This window comes from Bos mutus, chromosome 19 (genome assembly GCF_027580195.1).
Source record: "Bos mutus isolate GX-2022 chromosome 19, NWIPB_WYAK_1.1, whole genome shotgun sequence".
NCBI classification, from domain to species: Eukaryota; Metazoa; Chordata; class Mammalia; order Artiodactyla; family Bovidae; genus Bos; species Bos mutus.
Genome location: NC_091635.1, coordinates 15,146,905 through 15,164,423, shown reverse-complemented (window position 1 = coordinate 15,164,423; position 17,519 = coordinate 15,146,905). Strand labels below are relative to the sequence as shown.

Sequence of the window (17,519 nt, the reverse complement as noted above, 5' to 3'; positions counted from 1 at the left end):
TCTAGCTCCAGCGTCCAGACTGTGAATGACTTCACTGTGGGCTGCCTCATGCAAACATCAGAAGGATTCTGCGAAGTAGGGATTTCAGTACAATTGTCCTCATTTTACTGAAAGAGAAACAGGCTCAGAGAGGTTAGGTAATTTGCTGGAACCTACATAGCTGGTTGGTGGCAGAGCTAGGATTGGAACCTACGCCTGGCTAATTCCAATACCCAGACTCTTCTCCGTGCCCCTGGGATAACAAGCAGAGATGACATCAACTAAGATGTACATCAACTAATGTTCGTCCAGCAAGTGAGAAACCACTCCTCCCGCCACCAGGCATAGACTCTACTGTCATTGAAGATCCCTGTCTCGGGGAATGGTAGGGGACACCCTGAGGCAGGCACAGCTACCAGCTTGTTGTCATTTCCAAGACAAGTAACCTTTCCACACCCTGCTTACCCTCGGAGAGCTTTACCCAATCAGAAGACGCTTCAAACCATGACTCCCCCAATGAGAAGAGCTTCAACCAGTGAATCACCCAATGAGAAGAAGCTTCAATCAGTGAATCCCCCAATGAGAAGAAGCCTCACCAGTGAATCTTGGTGTCTCAGTATTCCGGGTTGTCTTTAACCAGCTGGGGTTTGGGCTGGGAGGATAGGGGTAGCAGAGCACTGTGAAAGTCTCCTAAATATTTCAAAATATTTCAACTTACTTTGCACTCACTTGAATTACAGTTAAGACCCACCATGCTGTGTTTTAAGAGGAGAGGTGTACCGATAAACTTTCTTTGGATACAAGCAATAGAAACCCATATGATTCATTTAATTTTCAAAAATATAGCAGAGCATGGAAGGAACAACTGAAGCACCAGGCAGCAGTAAAGACAAGGAACAGAGTGGATCTGCCACGGGATAGGAAAAGGGAGGTTTTCTTCACTCCAGTCCATCATCCACACAAGGGTCACCCAGAGGGCGAGGAGAGCCTGTTGGCCAGCTTGGTTCTGTGCCACTCCAAGGCCAGTCTCACTGAGATTACAGTGAGTAAAGAAGGCTCCTGGGCAGGCAGGACCACCAGCATCCACTCTCAAAGATGTGACAGATGGCCCCCACCCTCCCAAAGTTCAGTGGGTGAGAGAAACATCCCCAAATTAGGATGCTTGTCTGGGAGCGCGGAAGAGTTTTCTCATCCCGACTAGGACTGCAGTTGTCCTGGCTGACTTCCCAAATTACAGTTGTTTTTTTATATTGCTCCACCTTTTTACAGTCCTCAGAGTCCTCTCATCCTAGGGTCAAGAAGAGGGGCTCCAGAAAAGGAAGATGTTTATTTTGAGGGCAAAAGAGCAGTGTTTCAAGGGCACCAAAGGTATTGCTGTTTTGTCATTCCTGAGAACAGGGGCAAGATTGCAAACCTTTTTAGAACCGTCTGAGCCTTTATTCCACATGCAGGGAAGGCGGAGGTCAGGCACAGGATGGAAGAGGAGCATTAACTGTGTTACTCCAGTCAGTGGCACATCTGGATGCTAAGCACATAAATGTCAGTGAACAACTGAGGGGCTTCCCTGTGGTCCAGTGGTTAAGACTCCAAGCTTCCCCTGCAGGGGGGGCAGCTTTGACCCCTGACCATCCTGACCCTGGGAGCTTCATTCTGTGTTGCACCATGTGGGATCCTTCCTTGTGGCCTGCAAGCTCTGGATCTTGTGTGCTTGGTTGTCCCACAGCATGTGGGTTCTTAGTTCCCTGACCAGGGATCGAACCCAGCTCCCTTGCATTGCAAGGCAGATTCTTAATCACTGAACCACCAGGGAAGTCGGGACCTTCATTCTGAATTCAGGGATGATTGTCCTCTGTGAACTCTGAGCATCTTGTCATTTCATTCCTTCCCTTACAGATCAGTTATCAGATCTCCAGACTAAGACAGCGATTCTCATTAGAATTAGGTTAATTCTGTAATCCTGTACATTACAGTCTCCTGGGGAGCTATTTTAAAAAATTGATTATTAGTCCCCACCCTCAGATATCTGATTTTTTTGGTTTGGGGTGGACTGTGCATTGGCAATTTTGAAAGCTCTCCAGGTACTTCTAATGTGCAGCCGAGGTTGGGAACTAGGTGAAAAGACAACATCCAAGAGTAGGTTGGGGAGAGATTTGATTGTCTTAGGATTACAGGGCAACAGAGAGCTGGCACTGCCAAGTCCTAGGTCAGCTTTGAATGGCCGGAAATTGAGGAGCAGACCCCAGACTAGGGGGTCCCGCTGCGGTCAGGACCCTGTCAGCTTTTCTTCTCCTTTCCTTCCTCCCTATTGTCTCTTTAGCTGTGATAACATCTACGCTGGTTGGAGAGCTGGGAACCGGTGTGTATGCATGTGTGTGGTTCGTCTCTCCACCTTCTTTTCTTTTTTCTTTTTTTAATTTTTTGGCCATGCTGCATGGTACTCGGGATCTTAGTTCCCCAACCAAGGGTCAAACCCAAGAGTCGACCAAGGGCCAAGCCCCCTGCAGTAGAAGCATGGATTCTTAACCACTGGACCACCAGGGAGATCCTATGGGAAATTTTTTTCAGGCAACTTCATCAGGGGGGTTTATTTGTGCATTCAAGCCCCAGGCACACATAGGTAGACACATGCCCACGGTTTCACCCGGGTACACCCTCTTCTTTTCCCCAGTGAAGAGGTGAATGGTCGCACATAAGATGACAGCTTTAAAGGAAGAGCAATTGGCAAAGAGAAAGCTCTGCTCCAGCAGCTCTGTGACCTTGCAAAAATCACCTCTCCCCTCTGAGCCTCATTTCCTCATCTGTGAAATGGGAAAAGAGTCAGCTCCAGGGCCCATCTGGGTCTGACCTTCTGTGGTTGGAGAGGTGACAGAGGCAAGGGTCAGGTCTGTCCCTCTAGATTGCGCAAAACAGGGAGAACAGTATTTATTCTGCCGAACTCACAGGGCTCTGCCCAGAACCCAATGAACCCAACACACCAGAGAACATTTTGTATGTCCCCGAGTCAGAGAACAGTAGCTGCTATAATAAATGACCTCAGTGTCCGTGGATCAACACAAGAAATGCTTATTTCTTACCCAGGTGGCTCCTCAATACGGGCTACAGTCTTTCAGGGACTGAGATTTCTTTCCTCTTAGGGACCATCATCATTTCTTCCAAGCTCATGGAGGACAGGACAGAGGGTTTTATGGCCACACCTGAAAATGCTACATACCACTTCCACCGCATGCCATTGGCCAGAACTCAGTCACATGACCCCCATTGAGCCACCACAAGGGAGTCTGGGAAATGTAGTCTTCTCATCTAGCCATGACAAAAATCAAATTGGTTTAACATGTACCATTGTCTTGCTACACCTACACAAGACTTTCTATGTGTCTACCTTTCAAGTGCTATTTAAATGTTAGGTATGAATAGTAATCTGGATACCTGATAGTTATATCCTACTCCTGAGTGGAGGGGAGGATAAGGAATGTTGTTTATTTAGTGGCTGTCCCGGATCAAGAATGATGTCAGAGGGAGTCCCATGGTGGTCTAGTGGTTAAGACTCTGTGCTTCCAATGCAGAGATTCAGGGGAGATGGGTTCAATCCCTGATTAGGGGACTAAGATCCCATATACTGTGTGGTAGGGCCAAAAACCGAGAAGGCAATGGTACCCGACTCCAGTACTCTTGCCTGGAAAGTCCCATGGATGGAGGAGCCTGGTAGGCTGCAGTCCATGGGGTCGCTAGAGTCGGACACGACTTCATTTTCACTTTCACTTTTCACTTTCATGCATTGGAGAAGGAAATGGCAACCCACTCCAGTGTTCTTGCCTGGAGAATCCCAGGGATGGCGGAGCCTGGTGGGCTGCCATCTATGGGGTCGCACAGAGTCAGATACGACTGAAGCGACTTAGCAGCAGCAGGGCCAAAAAAAGATAAAGAAGAATGATGACCCTGAGATATTTGAGGCATGAGAAATACTTTTGTGGGCTTAATCAACTGCAGTCCAGCTTCCAGCTCTAGTTTTCCGAGGTCAGGACAGATTCCTGTGTCCTTCACTCGGGGCACCACCCCCAGCTCTTTGGTATCCTGTGAGAAGCCCAGAGGTCACAAAGTCTGGATGATGGAAACATCTGAATGTCTTCAGTCCACGGTGGCTGCAGCCCCCAGAACGGTCTGGTCAGGCTTGTGTGGTCCATCAGGAGACAAGGGGCTCCTCTGGGGACATTCCTGCACCCTGGCCAAGGTGGCCCAGGAGACCACACCAGTGGCACTCAGGTGCACAGAGTTTAGTGCTTAGCTCCCCCCATCTGAGATCTCTGCCACCACCCATCAGCTTTGTCCCAGCCAGCCCTGGTTTTCCTCCTTCCTGGGGTCCCCACAACCCTTGTGCCCTCACAGTCTTGGAGAATCTGACCTCCTACCCTCAAATTGCCACTTTCTCTCTCTTTTTTTTTTTAAATTGGAGAATAATTGCTTTATAGTGTTGAGTTAGTTTCTTCTGTACAGCATGAATCAGATGTAAGTATACATGACATCCCCCTTGCTTTTAAGTCTCCCCTCCACCGCCCCCCATCCCACCCTTCTAGGTCATCACAGAGTACCAAGTTGAGCTCCCTGTGTTATACAGTAGATTCTCACTGGCTATCTGTTTTTAAACACGGTAGTGTATAATTCAAAAAGATACAGGTACCCCAGTGTTCATGGCAGCACTATTTACAATAGCCAGGACAGGGACGCAACCTAGATATCCATCAACAGATTAATGGATACAGCAGTTGTGGCACATATATACAGTAGAATATTGCTCAGCCATTTTTTAATGAAATGAAATGAAATTGGGTTATCTGTAGTGATGTGGATGAACCTAGTAGAGTCTGTCATATGGAGTGAAGTGAGTCAGAAAGAGAAAAACAAGTATCATATATTAACGCATATATATGGAATCTAGAAGAATGGTGCTGATGAACCTGTTGGCAGGGCCGGAATAGAGACACACATGTAGAAAGTGGACTTGTGGGCACAGCGGGGGAAGGAGAGGATGGGTCGAATTGAGACAGTAGTGTTGACATCTATATGCCAGTCTTCTTTTTAACAAAAAGCAGCAGCCTTCAACCCATCCCTCTGAGACAATCCAGCGTGATTGTCTCGATCAGACAGCCAGGGGTCTCAAGGCCAAGGGGCCGAGGAAAGGATGTAAGTAAGGGAAACAAGGAGAGTGACCGCTCTGAAGCCCTGAAGGAGCCATGCCCTCTCTCAGGAGGGCAGCTGCTCCCCAGCCCCTGTCACTGGCACCTGGGGGAAGAATGCATGCCCAGTGTTGACAGACTTTCCAGAGATGCCAGGAATTCGAGCTTTCATGCAAAATCTCCTCATTTGTAAATGTTGGGAGCTAGTTCAATTTTTTCCCCCAAAGACACTCTGCAAGCCCAAACAAGACATGTCTGCAAACCAGATGTGGACCAAAGCCTGAGTTTGTTCCGGCTGCCCAGACTTTCGAAAACAGGGTTTATTTAGGGGTTTTCTCCCGGGGCTACTGGCAGAGTTTGTTTTTTCTTTTTTTAAACTTCTCTATTTTTCTTTGAAACATAAAAACATAACTCCCTGTGCAAAACAGCAGGGGAACCTAAGGCTCCAAAGACAAAGGTTTGGCTATGCTTTTAATGAGTGAGGAAAACACAATTATTAATATCACAGTTTTAAGTCTCTTGTGTGGTCCATGTTGGGGTGGTGGGGAGAGGGAAGAAAGAAGAGATAGAACGTGGCATATTTTTAAAATAACACACCCTGTGCTCAGCACTTCAGTCATGTCTGACTCTTTGGGACCCCCCCACACTGGCCCCGACCCATGGACTGTAGCCCACCAGGCTCCTTGGAATTTCCCAGGCCAGAATACTGGAGTGGATTGCCATTACCTTCTCCAGGGGATCTTCCCGACCCAGGGATCAAACCATGGTCTCTTGCATTGCAGGCAGATTCTTTACCACTGAGCCACCGTGGGAAGCTTAACTCATCCTGCATTAACTCATCCATCTTCATGCCAGGTGGAACTAGGTAGATGGAAGGACTGCTTGGGACAAGCCTTCTTGCCAGGCGAAATAATTTCCTTGCCAGTTTGGGGAGATGCTGCACTGCCCAGCAGAGTGGCCGGGTGGGCTAATGTGGACTGGAACACCTGCCCACTTCCTGCTCTGAGCCCAAAGGAGAGTCAGACCTGGACCTGCCCTGGGCAGGGGGCTGAGTGAGAGGCCGGAGGAAAGTGAGAGTGTCAGAGATGCTGGGCGACCCCAGGCTTGCAAGGGTCCACGCCAGAGTCACAGAAGAGCGGGTCCATGACTGTGACAGCATGGGGTGCCTTGACCTAAACAAACTCTGACTTCTGGGCTACAACCTGCTGGGTTTTTAGATTTGTCCTCTCTAACTACCCTGGTGGCTCAGATGGCAAAAAGCCCGCCATCAATGCGGGAGACCTGGGTTTGATCCCTTGGTCAGGAAGATCCCCTGAAGCAGGGCATGGCTACCCACTCCACTATGCTTGCCTGGAGAATTCCACAGACAGAGGAGCCTGGTGGGCTACATACAGTCCATGAGGTCTCCAAGAGTCGGACACAGCTGAGTACCTAACACTTTCACTTTCACACCTTCGTCCTACCTACTTTTTTTTTTTTTTTTTTAATTTTTTTAATTTTATTTTATTTTTAAACTTTACATAATTGTATTAGTTTTGCCAAATATCAAAATGAATCCATCACAGGTATACATGTGCTCCCCATCCTGAACCCTCCTCCCTCCTCCCTCCCCATACCATCCCTCTGGGTCGTCCCAGTGCACTAGCCCCAAGCATCCAGTATCGTGCATTGAACCTGGACTGGCATCTCATTTCATACATGATATTTTACATGTTTCAATGCCATTCCTACCTACTTTCAAAGGAACCCGAGGAGATTAAAATATATGTTTGTAAAGCAGGAGCACCCCCAAAGGAGTAAAGGAAAGAAATCTCCATCTCTTGAGATGAGCAGGTTTTTGAGGCAGGGCCTCCATGTGGCTGTAAGTTTCCTGACAGCTCAGGCAAAAGCGGAACCTGTGGTGGTGTGTGGTTTGTACTGACAACCGGAGACTGCACTGACAACCTGAGACAGCACTCCCCTTGGTTGGAGCTGATTTTAAAGGGGAATTGATGGCACAGGGAGTGTCTGCCGTACTTCCTGTGTTGGTCCCGATCCTCCAAGAAGCAGACAGTGGAGACAAGATTGAACATGCAAGGCTTCATGTGGGGAAACACCTGTGGGACAGAAAACGGACAGGGAGCCGGTGAGGGCTGGAGGAGTGAGCGCTCAGACTGTGGGCAAGCCCAACACTGAAAGAAGGAGAAAGGGAAGAAGGGCTGGGTGGAAATGTGCTAGACTGACCACAGGCTGGGGAACCCTGAACCAGAGTCAACCGTCCACAAAGGTTCCTGAGGATGAGCTGGCTTTAGAATCCCTGCTGCTGTCCGTATTGGCTGGAAAGTGATGGATTTCACAGCCCGACAGCCCCAAGCGCCTGGATCCCTTGAACTCCTTGTAGTGGGAGATGAGTTAGGTGCATTTTCGCAGCTACCACACTTTCCAAATGTCAGTTACCATCTCCAGAGTTTTGCCATGTCAGCACACTGCTGTTACAGGGAAAAAAAAAAAATTCTTGACACTTGTTAAAATCCTAACGGGCTTCCCTGGTGGCTCAGTGGCAAAGAATCCACCTGCCAGTGCAGGAGACTGGGGTTCAATTTCTGGTCCGGGAAGATCCCACGTGCCAAGGAGCAACCATGCCTGAGTGTCACAACTACTGAGCCTGCGCTCTGGAGCCCTTGAGTCCGCAGCTCCCGAGCCTGCACGCCGCCAAGTACTGAAGCCGCACACCCTAGAGGCCGTGCTCTGCAACCAGAGACTAGCCCCCTGGTCGCCACAACTGGAGAAAAGCCCACAGCAACAAGGAAGGCCCAGCACAGCCAAAAATTAATAAAAAAGTAAAATTATATATGTATAAAAAAAAAGCCCTAAGGAAGACTTTATTCAAGATGATTGCAATAGAGAAGGGGGATGAGGCTCAGCTCTAAATAAGGCAAAGACCTAAGGGGATTTGCAGTCAACAAACAGAGGGAGAGGTTGGTGGGTGGAAAACTATTTACTAACAAAGGACCTCAGGGCTGGGGGATTCTCGATAGATGGTCCTAACAGGACTCTTGCTGGAGGCAGGTTGAGGAGTTACCCATCAAAGGTGGGGAATAGAGAATTTGATAATTGAGCCGGGGCTTCTCGAATGACTGGCAGAAGGACTCATTCTAAAACTGGGCTGGGAGGCCAGGGACAGGACAGGGGCTGTGCTGAGAGCCTAGCAGAGAACAAGGCTTCGAGGATCCCGAGTTTGGTCAGGGAGGGAGTCGTTGTCACCTCCTGCCATTTATCTCATGTATTTCTTTACTGCTACTGCTAAGTCACTTCAGTCGTGTCCGACTCTGTGCGACCCCAGAGACGGCAGCCCACCAGGCTCCCCCGTCCCTGGGATTCTCCAGGCAAGAACACTGGAGTGAGTTGCCATGTCCTTCTCCAATGCATGAAAGTGAAAGTGAAAGTGAAGTCGCTCAGTCGTGTCCAACTCCGAGCGACTCCATGGACAGCAGCCTATCAGGCTCCTCCGCCCATGGGATTTTCCAGGCAAGAGTACTGGAGTGGGGTGTATTTCTTTAAGTTGACTTGAAATTTTAGCCTCTTCATACTAGTTGAGGAACTAGTTACATATTTTTTCTATATATTAAAATTAGCGCACAGTTTCTCAGATTTGGGGATCACCTGTGTACCACTGAAAAGTGTCTCATGGGACTTCCCTGGCAGTCCAGTGGTTAAGGCTCTGCGCTTCCACTGCAGGGGACAGGGTTTGATCCCTGGTAAGGGAACTAAGATCCCGCATGCCTCATGGTGCGACCAAAAGAAACAAGTGGGATTGTCCCACATATCTTTGGCAGTATATATACCTCACCCTGAGATACTCTGGTTGTACAAAGAACACAAACATGCTGATCAAAAGGCTGTTTTCCAGCCCTGGCCACGATGCAGGCTGCCAGCTCTAAGTTGATTGCTTCTGGGCTCCTTTTGAGGCTTGAAGAAGAGGCTAAGGACATTCTCAGGGAAAGAGGAGGTTGTGGGGGAGGATAAGGCTGGGGCAGCTGAGCCTCAGAGCTCCCAGCCTGAAAGCCTCCCCACCCCCACCCCCTCTACCCCCAACCCCAGATGTGGAGCTGGATCTCCAGCGGAGCGTGCAGGCTGTGCTCCGAGAGCTCAGCGCCCAGGCCCCTGCCCTGCAGAGCAACCGAGGTAAGAACCAGCAGTCCTCCGTGAGCTCTGTTGGCTCCCCCACTACCCTGTCACCACCCCAGCCAGCTCTGCCCATGCATTCTCAGGAAAGCGCCCCGACCCAGAGCTCACAGGATGAGGGGGACTTCCAGCCAAGCCTCCATCCTGCTGGAAGTCCTTGGGGCCTGAAGGACCCAGATGCCTTCTCTGCCCACTGGCTCACCCTCCCAGAGACCGTGGCAGAGCCCATGAGGGGTCTGCCATCCTCTTTCTTAACCACCTTCTCCAACTCCCCTTGTAAATAAGATTCCCCTGGCACTGCAGGCCCCAAGGACTCCCTGGCACGTGGCTGAGCTCCAGAAGCCACGTGCACACACCTGTCCCCACTAGCACCTCTGTCCTTTCTGCCCTGGGAATTCACTGCCCACTGGGGTGAAGATCAGAGCTCCCCCATGTATGAGAAGCCCAGCCACGGGCTCAGAGCCCGGCGCCCAAGGCGGTGGGGGGCAGGGTCAGACCTGGGGCTCTGGGGCTCCAAGTCTCAGGGTCCTGCTCAGCACTGCTCCCACCCTCTCCCGGCCCAGGCATGTGGAGGTGGTCCCTGCACAAGAAGGTTGAGCGGGATCCTGGGAAGAGCCCGATGCTGGTCCGCATCCTGCTCAGAGAGCTGGAGAAGGTGGGTTCTCGCTCAGAGAGTTAGGGAAGGTGGGTTCTCACTCAGAGAGAGAGTGGGTTCTTGCTTGGAGAGCTGGAGAATGTAGGTTTTCGGGCTTCCAGGAGGGGATGAGAGCAAGAAGGGCCATGTCTGCCCATCAGCCCCACGTTTCCTGCACTCTGGTCTTTTGGTTTCTACCATATTTCTCCCTCTCCTGTACTTTCCCATGAGCAATAGTATCTGCACATTGATTCCCACTGTTTGACTTGAGTTAACATCTTTCAGAAAGAATCTCTAAAACACCACCATAAATGAAAACCCCTGTCACTCGACAGAAACAAAAAGCTCCTATAAACATAAATGTATAACTACTAAGAATTGTCAAAGTTATAATCATCCTTCTCACCACCCAGTGCTCTACGCCTGGGAAAGCTGCACTCAAAGGGGCCTCCAGGCTGGGGACTCACCTGCCCTTTGCTGCCAGCTGCTGCCCCTCCCCCATGGAGGTCCCTGTTCCCCTCCCCCCACACCTGGGCTCCCGCACCTGTGTGCCCTCCCCACCCCCACTGCTCTTCTTCTGCCAGGGCAGGCTCTGGCCCCTTTTCCACACCCCTTGGCCTGGTGGGACACTGCCTTCCACCCCATCTCCCACTGGGATGAAGCAAGTCCCCCTGCCAGCCTCCAGCCCCCTCCATGCCCTGTGCTCTCTCCTGTCTTCCAGGCAGAAAGTGAGGACGCCCGCCACATCATCATTCCTTTGCTGCACACTCTAATGTACGTGCTCACTAAGGTGAGCTGGGGCTGAGGGTCTGGGTGGTCCTGGTGACCCGCAAGTAACTGGGCTGGACACCCAGGAAACACCAGGTCTCTGCCTGGCAAGCCTGGAAGAACTCTAGTACTGCCTGCCCCTACCTGACTTCCTCCCTTAGCCCTGTCCTTGCCCTGAAACACGAAGAGATGAAACTGGGGAGGTGGGGGGCAGGGGGTAAAGGTGCAACCCCAACAGAGCAGAAGGGTTGGGAGGAGAGTTGATTTGCCGGAGGAACAGGATGGGGATGAATTCCCATCTTGATAAACGTGAATGGAGTGTCTTGCATGAGTGCATACTAAGTCGCTTCAGTCGTGTCTGACTCTTTGCAACCCTATGGACTGTAGCCCACCAGGCTCCTCTGTCCATGGGATTCTCCAGGCAAGAATACCTGCGTGGATTGTCATGCCCTCCCCAGGGGATCTTCCCAACCCAAGGATTGAACCCATGTCTTTTGCATCTCCTGCATCGGCAGGCAGATTCTTTATTACTAGTGCCACCGGGAAACCTGAATGGGGTGTCAAGAGGGGAGGAGTCTTAGAGATGATGGGAGAAGAAGCTAAAGGTGTAGACTTGAAAGGGAAGTGTGAGCCCAGGTCCCTGGCTCTTCTCCCATCCCATCAGCCCACCCCAGCCAGGGCCCTTTGTGACCCAGGGCTCTGGGCACCCTGACCGCTCCCTCTCACCCAGGCTACAGGCATCACAGAAGAGCTCCACCGGAGAACATATGCCTTTTGCACGAGGTTGCTGACCCTGCCCGCCCCCTACTGCACGATTGCCCTGGACTGTGCCATCAGGCTGAAAACGGAGACGGCGGTCCCAGGTGAGAGCACCCCCAGCTCCACCTGAGGTCTCGCCTTCCTCTCACGATTCCAGGCAGCTCGAAAGCTCCAGCAGCTTCTGGGAAAGTGGGGAACAGGGGCCAGAGACTCAGGGACTGGTTGGCTGAAGCAGTTGCTCTGCAGGGACGCTGTACCAGAGGCTGGTCATTGCCGAGCAGAACCTGACGAGCGAGCTGTACCCCTACCGGGAGAGGTGAGTGGCCTAATCCAGTGTGCTGCCGCCGGGAGGATGAGCCAGGAGGCTAGATGGAGAGGAGCCCCAGCAGAGCTGCTCATTTGTCCAGCCGTGGGGGATGTCCTCCAGGGGGGAAGGGACGTCCTCCAGGGGGAATGGGGTGTGTCCTTCCTTGGAGGTCCCGAAGAGCAGTCAGGTCTTTCTTCTTGGCCTGGATTCAGAGCTTCTCCGCTCATATGCAGAACGTGGATGTGAGCCCTTGGCCACGCTGAGGTTCCGTGGCTCCACCTCCAGCCTGCCCTTGGCTGTGATGTAGCTTCAGGCAGCCGGGAGTGGCTCCAGGATTTAAGTAGTTCAGGCCACAATCACACCATGAGGTCTGGGCTGTGAGTGCAGCCCCTTTTGATAAGATTGAGGACACATCCGTTGCTTGTGCTGGAGAGAGCAGCTGATGGGGTTGGGGGTGGGGCAGGGAGTGCAGAGCCTCCTCCCCGCAGGTAGCTCTGCTAACCTGGTACTAAAAGGGGCAGCCTGGGGCTCAGTGTTCATGGAAGTGCGGGGAGTGGAAGGGACCCAGAGGACCTGGCATCAGAGAGCCTGGGTGGCAGTTGGGTATGGAGGAAAGGGTGGGTGAGGCTGGTTTTCTGGTATGATGAAGGCGATGAGAGATGGGGCTCACTTAAGGTTTGGAGTTTCAGTGAGAAGGATATACAGTCCCTCCTGGAGGATAGCGGGGTCACTGGGGCACAACGCTGAGGCGGAGAGTGACATTTCAGTTGGAATTTCCCTAGACAGGAGACTAGAGGGTCCCCAGAAGGACCAGGTGCCCCCCCAAAGGACTGTGCCTGCTCTTCTTTGCCACAGTCCCCACCGCTCCCTAGCGTTATCCCTCCCTAGACTTTTGAACTTGAAGCTCCTGTTTTTGGAGGAAGTAAACAACTTGGGAGGAGTCTGCAAGGCTCTGAGGGTGCCCCTCCAGTGGCCCTCCTCCCCACGGTCATCCTCATCAGCCCCCGGCCCCCCCCACCTCTGCCCTCAGAGTGTTCCTCTTCGTGGATCCTGAGCTGGTGTCTCCCTCCGTGTGCAGTGCCCTGCTGCTGGAGATCGAGGCGGCCAGCGGGCAGCAGACGCCGGAGGCCTGCATGCGCCACGTGGTCTCCCACGCCCTGCAGGCAGCGCTGGGGGAGGCCTGCCATGCAGGCGCGCTGCAAAGGAAGCTGCTGGTAAGGTCACTGCCCTGCTCACCCACATCCGTTCTCCTCTGTCCGTACCACCTTTTCCCCCTTAAGCCAAACATAAATACACATTCACTAAGGAAAATTGGGGAAAAAAATGCAGATGAGCCAAGAAAGAAAATAAAAATCACTCGCACCCCTCTACTCAGTCATGTTAGCAATTAACATTTGGTATATTTCATGAATAATAATGATGGTGGCCATCATAAAAACCACTTTTTTTTTCAAAAATATTTATTTATTTGGCTGCATTGGGTCTTAGCTGCAGCACACGGGATCTTCTAGTCGGGGCATGTGGGATCTAGTTCTCTGACCAGGGATGGAACCCAGGCTCCCTGCTTTGGGAGTAAAAGAATCTTAGCCACTCGCCCACCAAGGGAATCCCAGAACCAGTTTGTTGAACGTCTCTTGGGTTCCAGGTACCATGTAGACATTTTACATGTGTCACCTTAAAACACTACTACACTGTGAAATGGATGTACTTATCAAAACAGAGGCACAGAGAAGCCAATCACCTCCCTGCGGTGACACAGATAAGAAGTGGCTCTGCCTGGATGTGAACCCAGGTCTATCTGACTTCAAGCCTGTGTTTGGTTGCCTTCCAGCCCCACCCCTCCCCCATCACTGAAATATGCCATATGGAAATGTTTTCCTTGGAAAGCTGTGCTTCTAATGGGGCAGAGAATTCCCTCTCGTGAACATGCTGTCATTCCTTTAACTGGTTTAACTAGTCCCTTGTTCTTCTTGTGGGCATTTAGTTTGTTTCCTAGCTTTCCTTTCTGACTCTGCCTCTCTGACAGCTCAGTTGGTAAAGAATCCGCCTGCAATGCAGGAGACCCCAGTTCGATTCCTGGGTTGGGAAGATCCCCTGGAGGAGGGACAGGCTACCTACTCCAGTATTCTGGCCTAAAGAATTCCATGGAGTCACAAAGAGTCAGAAACGACTGAGCGACTTTTACTTTCACTGTTCACTAGCTTTTCTCTCTGACTCAGCCTCAGCCCCTATCCACAGCCAAGACCACAGCAGATAGACATTCTCTGGCCAGGGTGGCCCCAGGTGCTGGATTTCTTGGGCAGGGGAGGATGCCAGAAGGGCCAGTCGGAGTCTGCACAGGGTGGGGCAAGGTGCCGCCCCTGGGGAAGGTGGATTGGCGGGTGGCTCTGTGGTGCAGTGCTGCCGCTGCAGGAGGGGCTGACTCCAGAAGAGGGGTTGCCCTTGAGGGGTCCACGATCCTCTGCTTGTCCTGCCCCAGGAAGTGGGTGTCTGTTCTTTCTTTGCCCGTCAAAACACACTGGAGGCATTACTCTTCCTCCTCTTGTGTTCCATTCTCCGTATCCTGAGCCCTACATCTTTGATCCTTCCTTTGATGCGTGTCTTTTGTGTTCAGTTCAGTCATGTCTGACTCTTTGCGACCCCATGGGCTGCAGCACACCAGGCCTCCCTGTCCATCACCAGCTCCCGGAGCTTGCTCAAAGTCATGTCCATCAAGTCAGTGATGCCATCCAATCATCTCATCCTCTGTTGTCCCCTTTTCCTCCTGCCTTCAGTCTTTCCCAGTATCAGGGTCTGTTCTAAGGAGTCAGTTCTTCACATCAGGTGGCCAAAGTATTGGAGCTTCAGCTTCAACATCAGTCCTTCCAATAAATAATCAGTGTTGATTTGTTTCAGTATTGACTGGTTTGATCTCCTTGCAGTCCAAGGGACTCTCAAGAGTCTTCTCCAATACCATAGTTCAAAAGTATCCATTCTTCAGCACTCAGCTTTCTTTATGGTTCAACTCTCACATCCATACATGATTACTGGAAAAAACCCTAGCTTTGACTAGACAGACCTTTGTTGGTAAAGTAATATCTCTGCTTTTTAGTATGCTGTCTTGGTTGGTCATAGCTTTTCTTCCAAGGAGCAAGTGTCTTTTAATGTAGTAGCTGCAGTCACCATCTGCAGTGATTTTGGAGCCCCCCCCAAAAAAAGTCTGTCACTGTTTCCACTGTTTCCCCATCTATTTTCCATGAAGTAATGGGACCAGATGCCATGATCTTAGTTTTCTGAATGTTGAGTTTTAACCCAACTTTTCCACTCTCCTCTTTCATGTCCATCAAGAGGCTCTTTAGTTCTTCTTCACTTTCTGCCATAAGGGTCGTATCATCTGCATATCTGAGGTTATTTATATTTCTCCTGGCAAACTTGATTCCAGCTTGTGCTTCATCCAGCTTGGCATTTCTCATGATGTACTTTGCATATAAGTTAAATAAGCAGGGTGACAATATACAGCCTTGACGTACTCCTTTCCCAATTTGGAACCAGTCTGTTGTTCCATGTCCAGTTCTAACTGTTGCTTCTTGACCTGCATACAGATTTCTCAGGAGGCAGGTCAGGTGGTCTGGTATTCCCATCTCTTTCAGAATTTTCCACAGTTTGTTGTGATCCACACAGTCAAAGGCTTTAGCATAGTCAATGAAGGAGAAGTAGATGTTTTTCTGGAATTCTCTTTCTTTTTCTATGATCCAACGAATGTTGGCAATTTGATCTCTGGTTCCTCTGCCTTTTCTAAATCCAGCTTGAAGGTCTGGAAGTTCTCAGTACGCATACTGTTGAAACCTGGCTTGGAGAATTTTGAGCATTACTACGCTAGCATGTGAGATGAGTTCAGTTGTGCAGTCGTTTGAACTTTCTTTGGCAATGCCTTTCCTTGGGATTGGAATGAAAACTGACCTTTGCCAGTCCTGTGGCCACTGCTGGGTTTTTCAAATTTGCTGGCATATTGAGTGCAGCACTTTCACAGCATCACCTTTTAGGATTTGAAATAAACCTTAAACTGTGTCGGCTGCTTTCTGTCACCTTTTCTCTAAAAGCACCATCCACACCATTCCTTTGTGGTTGCCCACTGCTTGGACCCGCTGAGGGCTCTCGACTCACTCCTCCCACCTCACCATCTGGACGTCTCTCTTTCTGTAACAGTCCTTTTGGGGATTCACTGCACACAGCCACATGATGGAGGAATGCACCCCCAACTTGTACCTAAGCCCCAGATTTATTTATTTAGCTATGCTGGATTTTAGTTGTGGCATGTGGGATCTACTTCCCTGGCCAGAAATTGAGCCCAGACCCCCTAGTGGGGGTGGCTTTTAGCCACTAGACCACCAAGAAAGTCTCCCCAGGCTGGTTTTAGCACAGACACCGAAGGCCCCTACTGTGGGCTGCTGTCCTGTCTCCCTGCACTCAGCCATGGCTCTCGGGGAGAGGGGAGGGGAACACTGACCAGCCTTCCTGACCAGAGTTCATCAGCTGACCCGGCAGTCCCCGTGCGGCCACCTGCGGCTCTGCAGATGGTTTCTGGTCACCAAACAGGCCGTGGTCAAGTCGCCATTTTGACACAACAATGTCAGATACGTCAGTGTTGCAGGAAGCGGGATCCCTTCCAGGGTCCAAGAGTGGACTCTTGTCCAACGCTGGGAAATGAGTAGTCCAAGGAGACACACAAGCTTACCAAGCAAGAGACTATTGGGAAGGCACCAGGTAGAGAGCAGTAGGGTAAGGGAACCCAGGAGGACTGCTCTGCCATGTGGCTCGCAGTCTAAGGTTTTGTGGTGAGGGGTTAGTTTTGGGGTTGTTTCTGGCCAGTCAGCTTGATTGGCCCATAGTCTGACTCAGGGTCCTTCCTGGTGGCACACGCATCTCTCAGCCAAGATGGACCCCAGTGCAGACGATTCTGGGAGGTTGGTTGTCTCTACCCTGTTTTGGCCTCTCCTGAATTCTCCCGGTTAGTTTTATTGGGACCTCCTGCTGTGAGACCACTTAGGCAAGCAGGTCTCATCCTGCCTGGCCAAGGCGTGTTGTTTCAGCCAATGGTTCCCGAACATAAGAACATTGGCTTTTGTTTCTCAGTGATGCAATCAATAGAGCATCTCAGGCCTCACTCCATGACTGAATCAGATGCGCCTGGGGCTCAGGGATAATTGGCTTAGGAGTGAGGCTGGGCAGAGTCTGAGGGCATCGAGATGGGGAAGGATTGGGAGGTGCCCGGTCAAGAATGGAGTGGGGTTCAGAGCTGGAATTAATGGGTGCCTGCACTATTTTGCTACAGAAAAAAAAAAAATGCTGAAAATGAAAGCTGTGTTTTTTTTAAGCACAGTCAGCCTGTTATGCCCTCTCCCTCACTTTATCTGAGTGTCCATTTTAAGGAATAGAGAATGGGGGGAGGGGCCAAAGAAGTGCCAGAAGAGACATAGGGACTGCATCATCAATCTGAAGTTAGAGACCCTGAGAAGCTTGGAGTTAAGGGGTCCTCAAGGGCCCCCTGGGACCCCCCACCCATTCTGGGTGCACCCAGACTGAGGCCTGGCCTGGGACGGCCCACTCCCTGAGACCCCAGCCTCCTTACCTGGAATTCTGCTCCTGGAGAAGCTGTAGGGATCCCATGTCCAGTCATACCTGCTGGCTGGAGGACAAGTGGGGCCTGGGAGAGGTGGCCCAGCCAACCACAGTCTGGTGGCTAGGCCATATCTGGCCA

At 51.0% G+C, this 17,519-nt stretch overlaps 1 protein-coding gene across 3 annotated transcripts in view; it reads left to right on the top strand.

Annotated features, from left to right (window-relative positions):
- Positions 1-17,519, top strand: part of PIK3R6 (phosphoinositide-3-kinase regulatory subunit 6) — a 49,606-nt gene that overhangs the window by 10,940 nt on the left and 21,147 nt on the right. For 2 of the 3 annotated variants that reach the window (XM_070389472.1, XM_005907547.3), the window contains exons 3-8: positions 9,231-9,314; positions 9,878-9,969; positions 10,670-10,738; positions 11,447-11,579; positions 11,722-11,791; positions 12,813-12,996. In XM_070389472.1, the coding sequence (XP_070245573.1) occupies positions 9,231-9,314; positions 9,878-9,969; positions 10,670-10,738; positions 11,447-11,579; positions 11,722-11,791; positions 12,813-12,996 (632 nt within the window). The remainder of the gene's footprint in view (positions 1-9,230; positions 9,315-9,877; positions 9,970-10,669; positions 10,739-11,446; positions 11,580-11,721; positions 11,792-12,812; positions 12,997-17,519) is intronic. The other variant, XM_070389473.1, reaches the window with a different exon arrangement.